This window comes from Tachyglossus aculeatus, chromosome 6 (assembly GCF_015852505.1).
Source record: "Tachyglossus aculeatus isolate mTacAcu1 chromosome 6, mTacAcu1.pri, whole genome shotgun sequence".
Classification (NCBI taxonomy): Eukaryota; Metazoa; Chordata; class Mammalia; order Monotremata; family Tachyglossidae; genus Tachyglossus; species Tachyglossus aculeatus.
In genome coordinates, this window is record NC_052071.1 from 61,069,255 (window position 1) to 61,081,679 (window position 12,425).

At 52.2% G+C, this 12,425-nt stretch overlaps 1 protein-coding gene across 1 annotated transcript in view; it reads left to right on the forward strand.

The window, feature by feature from the left end:
* Positions 1 to 7,802, forward strand: part of LRCH2 (leucine rich repeats and calponin homology domain containing 2) — a 40,055-nt gene extending 32,253 nt beyond the window's left edge. Inside the window, exons 17-22 of the mRNA XM_038747795.1 lie at positions 687 to 731; positions 2,083 to 2,140; positions 2,565 to 2,677; positions 2,858 to 2,995; positions 3,377 to 3,454; positions 5,908 to 7,802. Of these exons, the coding sequence (XP_038603723.1) occupies positions 687 to 731; positions 2,083 to 2,140; positions 2,565 to 2,677; positions 2,858 to 2,995; positions 3,377 to 3,454; positions 5,908 to 6,027 (552 nt within the window). The 3' untranslated portion in view covers positions 6,028 to 7,802. The remainder of the gene's footprint in view (positions 1 to 686; positions 732 to 2,082; positions 2,141 to 2,564; positions 2,678 to 2,857; positions 2,996 to 3,376; positions 3,455 to 5,907) is intronic.
* The last annotated feature ends 4,623 nt before the right edge of the window (positions 7,803 to 12,425 follow it).

Below are 12,425 nucleotides of genomic sequence, written 5' to 3' on the forward strand. Positions count from 1 at the left end.
TTGGTACATAGTAAGCACTTAACAAAAGGCACTATTGCTATTATTTTAACACTCCAGCCCTTCCCCCAGCATTGCATTACTGTTTAACAAACTCAGACCCTGCTCTCCATCCCCTGTCCCCTATCCTCGGGCTCTGCTCCCAGTGAGAGCCCGCAAGGGTAGTGAGTGCAGTACTGGGGGCCCGGGGCCACCTGTCAATTGATTGATTGATTGACTGACTGATCTCCAAGGCATCCAGCCCACCAGGCAGGCCTTTATAACATAGTGCATGAGCCATGAATTGAATGAGGAAGGAAGGATCCAAGGAGATACAAAAATTCTGCACTTCTGGTACTTGAACATTGCAGGAGAGCATTGGCCTCATTAAATTCACCTAGGCGGGGCAAAGCTCTCTTCACAATGCACTTGAAGGGGGCTTGTCCACAGAAGCTTCTGTGAGACCCTCATCCCTCATGTCCACACTTGCCTTTCTCCTATGGCCCCTGAGCTCTCTTCTCCTGCCCATTCCCCGCTCCCCCACCACCACCCCCTGCAATCCATCTCACCCTGTCTCCTGCTCCCCAGCCCACCTGGGACCAGGGCTGAGGATGCAGCGAGTCCTGGGAGCACCAGGAGGAGCAGGTGAATAGAGAGGAAGGGGGCAGGGGCAGGGGGGAGAACAAATTGGACTTCCCAATGTTTTTCAGTACAAGGCCTCAAGGAAGAGCTCGAGTGGACATGAAGGCCAGGAGGTGAGGTGACCGCAAACTACCTGGTACTCGCGCCATGGGGTATGGGCGACATTTAGGTGGGCTAACAGGCACGGAGGGCAGTCGGTGGGGGTCTGGGTTTAGGCTCGAGGCTAATTCTTGTTTCCAATGAGACTGCACCACTCGCTGCTCTGTACAGACCCATGTGTGACTTTCCCAGGGTCACAGTCCTAGGACACAGGCCTCAGGAAATGTGAACCTTCTAATCTTCCCACTTCCTGCTGATTACCCGTTACTGTTGCAGGCTTTCCTTTATCTCGAGCTTGGGGTCACACTCACAGGGTATTTTCCCAGGCTCCATCGCCGAAGCTCAGAGTGATGGGAAGCATCCCGCTTGCCCAATCCTTCTGGGCCAGACTGGCAGCTCTGCTCACCCAGAGCCAGATTTGTGGCTGCCCCTGGTGCCCCTCCCAAGGAAGGGAGGGAGGGTGGTGTTCGTTCCCCAATGCTTGTCCCCTCTTCCCAGTGTGTGTACACACACACACACATGCATGCACGCACGCACGCAGTCTTAATGAACGGTGGGAAGGGTCCACTGACTAAGTTGGAGCAAAATGAAAAGCAGAAGTTGTCAGGGCAAATGGGTCACTGAGGGAGGCAATATTTAGTTTCCATGTCAGCATTTAGGGGTTAGAACAAGAACCCCCACCCTGTTTCCCCTCCTTGACTTCCCCCCACAAGGAGGGGCTTCTTTACAACTCCGAGTCAGGGAGAGGCAGTCTGAGGAGTGCTTCCCAGGGCTGTTCACACTGCCGGAGCGTTTCTCCTGGAGGGGACAGTCGGTTGAGTCTCCTCTGTCAGGGTGGGGCAGGGAGTGGGGGGGTCGATGAGGGGAGTTCCATGCATCAGCGTCTGTGTTCCCAGATTACCTTTCTCACAGTCCATCGGCCTGTAGCGAGACCGCAGTCCCTCTGATGGCTTCCCCCAGCCCCCAGCCACCTGAGATGGTTTTCTGGACCACAGTTTCCCTCTCATCCTGGCTTTCTGTCGGACATGAGGCAAACTGGGTACTGGGGAAATTCCCCCATGTGGGGCTGGCGTGCTCCTGTCCTCCCTCCCCCCATGGTGGGCGATGGAGTGGGTGGTCAGTAAATCCAGTCTTCCATTGGAGGGTTGGGCCCTGCCTCATACCAGTACCTGATAACGTCAGGGCCAGAAGCAGAGCCAGGAGCTCTGCTCCTCAATTCCTGGCCTGGGTTTGGGCAGTGGGGTGTGGGGGGGGAGAGGCGGAGAGCCCCAACTTGCTGCCCATTCTTGCCCGGGGCACTGCCTGTTGGATGTTGTTATATTGCTCGAAGATGCGTGAGCTAATTTGGCATGATTTGACTGGCAGGATTTTGAGAGGACAGAGACGTATTCACACGGTCCGTTTGGCTTGAAGCCCAGACCAGGTAAATGTTTTAGAGAAAAATTCCTTGCCAGGGGAGGGTAACCTAAGTGGGTACAGCTAAATGAGTCACCCTAGGGGGTAGGAAGTGCGCCCCACCGGACACCCTGTGTCTGCATCATGTCCACACTGTGCTCATTGTTCCGGGCCTGCATGCGCCTTCAGATCCCTGGTTACTGCACCCCTGCCTTCTTTCCATCCCATCCCATCCCACCCCCTCCCTCTCACTCATGTTTACCAGGGAAGTCTGCCACCTTGGTCTCAGATACCCCCTTCCCCTCCCCGCAACCCTCCTCGGAGGCTTGTGTTCCAGAGAAGCAGCCGGCTGCCCCAGCTGCCTGGATCCTCCTCTGGCCTCCCGTCACCCTCACCCCACCGATCCCGACCCACGAGTTGCCCTCAAAGATGGCGCGTGTCATTCGTTTCAGCATTCAGCCGCACGTCACGCCAGGAGTACGGGGCGGCGGACCCGGGGTTCACCATGAGAAGGAAGATGGAGCATCTGCGAGAGGAACGGGAGCAGATAAGACAGCTGCGGTCGGTGAGTGTCCAGGCCACCTCTGGCCAGAGGGGCCGCATGGCTGGGATGAACTGGGAAAGGCTCTGATCTTCCTTTCCAAGCAGGGCCCTATAGCCCGGGCTGGAACGGAGCCCCTGAGTTGAGCAAACTGCATATACCCTCCCAAGGGGAACACCAGCATTTCCTCCTTTCTCCGACCAGAACCTGGAGTCGAGGTTAAAGGTCATTTTGCCGGACGACATTGGAGCTGCACTTATGGATGGTGTGATCCTGTGCCACCTGGCTAATCACATCAGGCCGCGTTCCGTGGCCAGCATCCACGCCCCGTCGCCAGCTGCAGTGAGTGCTCCGTGCTCTTGGGTGCTTCCTGTGTTGCCCAAGTGTCCTGGTCCCAGCCCTACCCTTGTCCCGGTGCTCCTGCCCCACCCCACCCCCACCCTAACACCCGTGTCTTGACCCTGCCCCAACCCCCTCGCTCCACCCCTGCCTCAGCACTCCTCTCCCTGCCCTTCCTTCCTGGAAATTCCCCAAACACTTCAGCCTCAAGGAGGGTTAAGAACTCAGCCTCGCTTCACCAAACCTGTGAAATAATTAAAGTGCTCTGCACACAGTAAGGGCTCAGTAAATATGATTGATTGCCCAATTGATAATAGTCATAGAAGTATTAGCATTAATAATACCCCTCAGCCACTAAGAACACAGACACCTCTTGTCTTGCAGCCAAAACTCAGCATGGCCAAGTGCCGAAGAAACGTGGAAAACTTCCTTGATGCTTGCAAGAAGTTGGGGGTGTCACAGGTAATGGCGAAGCGTTGTGTGTGAGTGTTGCCTGGAGGGTGCAGCGAGCACCTGTGGCCGACCTTGGCTTGTCCCCAGCCCGGGGCCACCGGCCAGAGTCTCTGCACGGCCAGAGGCTGGTGCCCAGTTGCCCATTAATGCAGAGTGGTGAACCTGCCCTGAAGGGAGTGAGGGGCGGGGCTGAGGACAGCTGCAGGGTAGAGCAGATGTGGCTGCTTATGTGATGGGTTGCCACTGAGGGATGTGTAGGAGAAACTTCTGCAGAGGGGCTCAGGGCTGGTCCGTGCATCTGGCCGGGGTGGCGGGGGTCAAGGCAGCTGATCCTGGCTGGGATGAGGGCTGCCCTGGATGGGGCTGGGGTGGCAGCGGGTGGGGAAGGGCAATGCTGGGCAGAGCCCAACTTTGAAGGTTGGGGAGAGGACAACTGGTCCTGAGTCGGGTGTAGGGAGCGCTGGTCCTGGCTGGCCCATTTGGGTCTAAGTAAGATGAGTGTGGAAGGCTGAACCAGACTGCATTTGAGGAATGCTCTGCCTTCCTCTTTTCCATGAACCTTGATCCTCTCTGCTTCTCTATAAATTACAGAATGAATTCAGGGTGGGACAGATACAGCGAGGGAATGTCACATCTGCCTGCCAGTTAATGTTCCTCCTCGAGATTACTTTTAAAGTTTGTTTGTGTGACTGACTAGGGAAGCGTGGCCTAGTGGGAAGAGCATGGGTGGGGCTGGGTTCTAATCTCCTCTCTCCCACTTGCTCTGTGACCGATTGGATTTGTGGGGTGAATGAGAGAGCGGAGTCAAGGGTGACACCAAGGTTGCGGGCTTGTGAGATGGGAAGGACGGTAGTGCCGTTCACAGTGATGGGAAAGTCAGGGAGAGGACAGGGTTTGGGAGGGAAGATAAGGAGCTCAGTCTTGAACATGTTGAGTTTTAGATGGTGGGCAGACATCCAGATGGAGATGTCCTGAAGGCAGGAGGAGATACGAGCCTGGAGGCGGGGAGAGAGAGCAGGGACGGAGATGTAGATTTGGGTGTCATCAGCGTAGAGATGATAGTTGAAGCCTTGGGAGTGAATAAGTTCACCAAGGGAGTGAGTATAGATGGAGAACAGAAAGGTACCAAGAACTGGGGCCTTGAGGAACCCCTACATTAAGGGGATGGAGGGGGGATGAGGAGCCCACAAAGGAGACTGAGAATGAACGGCCAGAGAGATAAGAGGAGAACCAGGAGAGGATGGAGTCTGTGAAGCCAAGCTTGAATAGCATGTTGAGGAGAAGGGGATGGTCCACAGTGTCGAAGCAACAGCACTCCGCAGCTTGAGCGCCAGAGTCGAGGAAATAGACTGTGCAGGTGATTCGGGGCCGCGAAGCTGGTGATATGAAATGTGGAGGGACAGGGGAACAAGGGAGTTGAGTTCAGTGGATAGGACGCAGTTGAGGGCGTGGATTTGCATATCAAGAGACTATAGCTAAGTTGTGAGCGGAACACTATCCATAGCACAGCCACCCCTTGGTCCCTGGCCACCTATTGGTCTGAGGGTCGACTCTCTGATCACCCACCACTGAGTGTAGAACATCATCCATGGCCCAACTTTCTGGTCACCCATAGATCCGGGGTCCAGTTCTCTGGTCAGGTGTTGTGCGTATGGAGCGTTATAAATGTTTGGCCAAAAATGGGCTATTTATATTTAGAAAGTTTTTCTTGGTAGTGTAGCCTAGTGGACAGAGCATGGGCCTGGGAGTCAGAAGGACCTGGGTTCTAATCCTGCTCTGCCACTTGTCTGCTGTGTGACCTTGGGTAAGTCACTTAACTTCTCTGGGCCTCAGTCCCTCATCTGGAAAAATGGGACTAAGACTGTGAGCCCTATGTGGGACAGGGACTGTGTCCAACCAATTAACTTCCACAACCCCAGTACTTAAAACAGTGCTTGGCACATAGTAAGCAGTTAACAAAGTACCACAATTATTATTATTATTAATGTATAATTATATTGTATATAATATCATTAATAATAATAACAAGTTCAATTTGGTAAGTTGAGTTTCCCTTTTCTCTGAGATCTTTGGATCTCATTCCAGTATGTAGTAAGGAGCCAGTCCCCTGAAGGCCTAGTTGGTTCCTGGGCTAGATTCAGTTACCAAGGTCTAGACTGTGAGCTCGCTGTGAGCAGGGAATGTGTCTGTTTGTTGTTGTAGTGTACGCTCCCAAGTGCTTAGTGCAGTGCTTTGCACACAGTAAGCGCTCAATAAATATGATCAAATGAACAAAGGCAGAGACCCTCCAGCTGGGAGCAAGACTATGGGGTGTGACCTAGAAAGTCCTAAAAGAATATTCCACCTGGTGGATTGAGGAGGCTGTTGGGGTGCGGGAAAGGGCCCCTGGGTCTCCCCTGTCCTCCCCGATGATCTGACCCCGGACCTCTCCTCCACTCATCATCTCCTCCTTTGTTTTCCAGGAGAGGCTTTGCCTGCCTCACCACATCCTGGAAGAACGGGGTCTGGTCAAAGTGAGCACCACGGTCCAGGCCCTCCTGGAGCTTCCACCGGTGCAGGCATCGCCCCTCTCCGCCGTGTGACCCAGCCGTCGGCGGCCTGGGAGAGGGGGTCAGCAGACAGCGAGCGAGCAGCCGGGGCCCTGCCAACCGGGCCTGTGCCTGAGGACGGCCGGTCCGCTTGGGGTTTACGGAACAAGTATTCCCTCGACTTTGCCAAGCGGAAGGGGTTTCGAACACCAGTAGGCTGGTCCACCCAAAACCGGCACCGTGATTGGAAGATGTTCTTGTTCGACACCCAGCAAACTGGGAAACCACCTGGGCCGATTCCCCCACCTTGGCCGAGTTGCAACGGTCTGTTTGCATTCCCTGTTGTCCTCTGAACCCGGGAGTTTTCCCACCTCTGCCTCACCTGAGCAGACTTGGGATCAGTGGGAGTTGGTACTCTGGGCAATGGATTCTAGAAACAGGACTGGTTTTCATTTTGACTTAGTCGTCTAGGTTGGTGCCAAAATACCTTCATCTGTACTGTAGATGGTTTGACATGTGAAGTGCCTGTGCCATTGATGACTCCTGCCGTCCTGACCATTTGGGCGATTTCTTTAGGTAGGTAGGTATAGGGTCGGTAGAAATTTTGCCATATTTCATTAGTTTGGTGTACGGTGAGTGAGGCTTAGAGTTGAGGGAGTGCCTCATGTTTTGATGTCGGGTGTGTTTGAGTTGCACAGTTTCAGTTCCAAGCCAATGGTTATGTTGTCTTTTTGAGAAAAATTACTGTAAATAGACTTTATGCTATTTAAGTTTCTAATACTTAAACATCTTTTTTAACCTATCGATTAATGTTTGACTAGCAGCGGACCTCCCTTTTGGGGATAAAAACATAGCACACAAGGCATGTAGTGCAGGAGCCGGTGCTGTCCCGTTTGTCAAGGACGTTTTGATAAAACAGCCGAAATCTCAGGTTTCTTTTGACTTACAGGACTGTCACCACTTCATCCCTGACTTGGGGCCCATCCCCTAGTAGCCGGGACCCCTGCCGGGCATCGCAGCCTGGGACACGGCTGCCAGGGGCTGTGCTTACTGAGTCTCTGGGGCTTCCTGGCACCAGCCCCTAACTTTGTCAGGCAGTTGTGTGACCGCTGGGGCACCCGCCCTGGCCACCTGTAGGGCCCATGGTGGGCTTGATCTGTCCCCACCCGGCAAGCTTGGGACCGAGCTGGGTGGCTGGCTTCCCAGCAGCATCGACCATTTCCAGCCAGAAAGTGGCCTGCTCCAATGCCTATGCAGAGATCATGTGGGAACATGTGGGTCCCGCCTCGTCCAAGTATGACCTGACATGGGGTCGGATCTTGACTGTGAAAGGGAGTGTATAGGCAGATCCATCAGTGCCCAACAGGGCTCAACCTCCTTGGCACCCCCATGACCCAGCTCCTCCAAAGCCTGACCTCCCAAGGCCCCCTCATCTACCCCACCTGGCAGCCCAGTTCCCCGAAGGCCAGGGGTGAGTGGGATTGTTTGCCTGGAGTGGGCCGGGCTCAGTGGTGACTTTCCCCATCACAGTCATATGCTTTTTCGAGTAGTTGTTTTCTCCCAGTTCTCCTAGAACACAGGGGTGCCTTCCCACAGACTCCTGATGCCACAGCCAGCCACCTCTCCGGCCCAACACCCAGGCAGGCTCCTGCTGGCAACCAGACACTCCCTGGGTCATAGCTCTCGGAGAAGACCAGCCCCGACTCCCACGTCGGTGGGCACCCTGGTGACCCGCAAGCCTCCTGGCACTGAGCTAGGATGGGGGCTGGGCTGAATCAGTTATGGGTTATTATAATTATTGTATTTGCTAAGCACTTACTATGTGGCATACACTGTTCTGAGCACTGGGGTCGAGACAAGTTAATCGTCTCCCTGTTCCACTTGGGGCTCACAGTCTAAGTAGGAGGGAGTGCAGGTATTGAATCCTCATTTGAAAGTTGGGAAGTTAAGTAACTCACCCAAGGTCACACCGCAAGTAATTTGGCAGAGGCAGGATTAGAACTCTGTGCAGGCACTCTGTGACTCGCAGGCCTGTGCTCTTTCCACTAGATCACGTTGCTTCTATTTCTGGTTCGGTTGACAGGCCTCCCTTCCTCCATCACTCCACTCTTTCTCTCCTCCCCCAGCCCTGGCCCTCCTCCCCACCCCCACCCCTGAGGAGTCATCTTCTGTTTTCTCAGGAAAGGCAGAAAATATTCCGTAATTTTTTTCACGTGAATTCCAAAGTCCCACATAAAGCAATGGTTTTCTGTTGCAGGGATGCTTGCAGCCACTCCAGAGATCAGGATTCTTTGCATCAGAGGGGCTGGGTTTGCTGATGACATCATTAGACTTAAAAAGTCAAAGTGAAATGTTTTCTCCAGGTCTAACTAAAATACCGCTCCTTCTGTACAATTTCAGGGCACACAGTAGGACAGAGTAGGTGCTCCATAAATACTCCCGATGGATTGATTGCAGATCAAAATGGATGTCCCTTTGGACAAGAATTCTCTTTAAGGTGTCTTCACTGATGCTTTTCCTATTCAAATTGTCAGAAGAGTTCAAAATCTCAAATCTGTGGTAAAGCATTTTTCAACACTCCCAAAACAGCGCTTCTGATGATAAATTAGTGACAGTCACTGAGTGGAAAGAGAGTGAAATTAAGACCAAATGAATCAGTCGTTTTGACTGGGTGCCTAGTGGGGGTAGAATATTGTACTGCATGTTTAGGAGAGAACAATAGAGTTATTGATAGGCAAGATCCCTGCCCTGAAGGAGTTTTCAGTTTATTGTGTGCACAGCATTGTACTGAGCACATGGGAGAATTACGTTCAATTAAATGGACATGATCCCTGCTCTTGAGGAGTTGGAGAGACAGAAACACAACAACAATTTACAGGCAGGAAAGGGAAAATGGGACTATGGACCGGAGTTAGTGTTGAAGTAACGGGTTTGTAAAACATGCACAGATGTGCTCCTGGTGACTGTGAATCTCCCAGTGCACAGCCGGTGTACAAGTACTGAGGTGGCAGTTGGGGATGTTATCTGGCGAGGGGAGAGATTGGTCTTTGGCAAGGCCTTCTGCAGAAGATGAGGTTTGAGGAAGGATTTGAAAATGGGGAGAGCAGTGGTCTATTTCAGTAGTTTTTCTCATGGTAAAAACCTCCGTTGTCTAGCTTTGAAATATAAAGCTTAGTTCTCCAAGAAGTGAAACACAGTTGCCCTGCACAGAGTATTAACCACCAATTCCAAAATAAATGCAAACTTGTCCCATGCTTGGAAAAAAAACCCATATTCAGTTGATTTTTAAAAAGCGAATAGCTCACCAGCTGCAAAACTGTAGACAATAAAATCCCAACTGTGGGTGGTCTGTTACTAGGTGGGGTTCTTGGAATGGCTTCCAGTCCCCACAGCTATTGAAAGTGGGGCAGGGTTAAACTCGTTGAGCAGGCGGAGACATTGGGCAAGTCACAGAGCTTCTCTGTGCCTCAGTTACCTTATCTGTAAAATGGGGATTAAGACTGTGAGCCCCACACGGGACAATCTGATCACCTTGTATCCTCCCCAGCGCTTAGAACAGTGCTTTGCACATAGTAAGCACTTAACAAATGCCATTATTATTATTATTATTATTTAGCCATCCCCATCCCCTCACTCACCCCTGCTTCCAGGTGCCATAGTCGGAGGCCAAAGTCCACCTGGGAGGCCGAACCACCAGGACAGCATTTTCAGGGTCCCCTTTCTTATCACCACTGGTGGTGGGCAGCCCAGTTCGGCCTCCTGGCATGGTCCATTTTCAGCTCCCTGTAGCCCCTTCCCAGAGTCTCTCCCAAAAAACACTACAGGGCCAGTGGAGAAAGTCTCGGTTGGATGGATAGGGGGCTCCAGGGCCAGATCAGACTCCCTGTGTTGGTCTCAGTTGGAGGCCGGAGTCCACCTCGGAGGCTGAGCCACCAGGACAGCATCTTCAGGGTCTCCTTTCTTATCACCACTGGTGGTGGGCAGCCCAGTTTGGCCTCCTGGCATGGTCCATTTTCAGCTCTCTGTAGCCCCTTCCCAGAGTCTCCCCTGAAAAACACCACAGGGTCGGTGGAGAAAGTCTCAGTTGGATGGAGAAGGGGCTCTAGGGCCGGATCAGGCTTCCTGCGTCGGTCCTCGTCGAGGACCCAGGTGCCCCTCCCACCCCCCCATTTCCATCCTGGACAGAGGCTGTTTGGAGGCAGATAGCAGGAAATCCAGTCCTCCCTGTGCTCACTGTCAAGGGCCATGGCAGACTTGGTGACAAAGCCATCTCTTCCCATTCCCCATGAGAGAGGAGGAGCAGCAACCTGCACAACCCTTCTCAGACACCTCCAAGGGAAAGCAGCATGGCCTACTGGAAAGATCCTGGGCCTGGGAGTTAGAGGACCTTAGTTCTAATTTCACTCCACTGCTGGTCTGCTCTGTCATAGAGGGCAAGTCATTTCGCTTCTCTGTGCCTGTTCCCTCATCTGTAAAAGGGAGATTAAGACTGTGTCCAACCTGATTAGGATGTATTTTCCATTCATTCAGTTGTATTTATTGAGCACTTACTGTGTGCAGAGCACTCTATACTATGTGCTTGGGAGAGTATATTTCAACAGTCTTGGGGGGGAGAGACAGACATTCATACAAATAAATTAATGATAGATATGTGCATAAGTGCTGTGGGACTGGGTGGAGGGAAGAACAAAGGGAGCAAGTCAGGGCCATACAGAAGGGAGTGGGAGAAGAGGAAAGGGGGTGCTTATTCTGGGAATGCCTCTTGGAGGAGATGTGCCTTCAATAAGTGTTCAAAGAGGGGGACAATAATTGTCTGCCAGATTTGAGGAGGAAAGGAGTTCTACCCCAGAGCTTAGTACAGTGCCTGGCATTCATTCACTCATTCATTCAATTGTATTAAGTGCTTACTGTTTGCTAGGTACTGTACTAAGCGCTTGGGAAAATACATACAACACTAAACCGTGACAATCCCTGCCCACAACGTGCTCACAGTCTACAGGCGGGGAGACAGACAGTAATACAAATGAATAAAATTACAGATGTATATATAAGTGCTGTGGGGTTGGGGGCTGAGGGATAGCAAAGGGAGCAAGTCAGGGTGACCGCAGAAGGGAGTGGGAGATGAGAAGTAGGGCTTAGGAAAGGCCTCTTGGATGAGATGTGCCTTCAATAAGGCTTTGAAAGCAGGGAGAGTAATAGTCTTCCAGATTTGAGTATTGGTCTGGCTGGCGTAGAGTAAGTGCTCAACCTATACTGTTGGTTTTTTTGTTTTGTTTTTTTTCTTAAAAAAAAAAAAAAGGAAAAGCATGTCTGCCAGCATGCACAAACAGGCCTGGCCCAGGTTGGGTCAGGCCAGACTTGGGGTCCCTCCAGTAAAGGAGAGTCGAGTCAGAAGCCGCACACGGACCTTTAGAGTTGTGTCTGCCAATCGGTTGCTGACTCCACCTCACTGTACCTGAGCTGCCAGTTGAGCTGCTGTGGATATTTTAAATATTGGAATTGTCTCCATCTTGAAATCTTTTTTTCATATGCTTTGGGAATTCAGATGTGATAGTTTTTAGGTGTTCTGATTTCTGTTGTTCTGTGGTGAAAGCCAAGTGGATTTCTGGGAAAAGTGTAGGATCCATGTGATGATGATGATGATGGCATTTGTTAAGCACTTACTATTTGCCAAGCACTGTTCTAAGCGCTGGGGGAGATACAAAGTAATCAAGTTGTCCCACATGGGGCTCGCAGTCTTAATCCCCATTTTACAGATGAGGGCACTGAGGCACGGAGAAGTAAAGTGACTTGCCCAAAGTCACACAGCTGACAAGTGGCGGATCCAGGATGTGGTGCCACTGTACTCCAGTCCAGCGGACGGGTGAGAGGCCTAGCTGGGGCTGACACTCCCTGGCACTTAGTGGGCCCGGGGAGGAGCAGAGGAGGTGGACAGGGCCACAGGAGACAATTCTGGATCAGAACCTCCCACGGGGGGAGGGACAGGTAATGGACAAAGAAGGAAGTGGAGGAGGTGGTGGACACCTGCAGCCAGTCCCCAGGAGGGTGGGAGAGAGGGGCAACGCTCTCTTGAGCTGTCAGGGTGAACTACAACCCTTAACCAATGGGGTTCCTCCTCCTCGTTTCCTGTTATGCTTCAAGGACCAAGCATGGCTTGAAGTCAAACAGATGTGAGACATCCGAACCAGGAATATAATTAAGTGCAGAATGGCACTCTCCTCTCATTTCCCAGAGAGTTTGGTGGGGATTTTGGAAATGTTTTTGAAAATTCTTCTATTCCCTAGCCTTAAAGCCGCCGGCCGGTCTCAGGCTAGCACAGTAACTGGTGAATTTGGACAAATGAGCATCAGCTGACCTGTGCCCCCCCGGGCAACTGGCCAACCATCCGGGCAGCTTAGGGCCAGCATTGCCCTTCAACACCTGGAGGTCTTTTGCCAGCAGTCTTTGTGTCA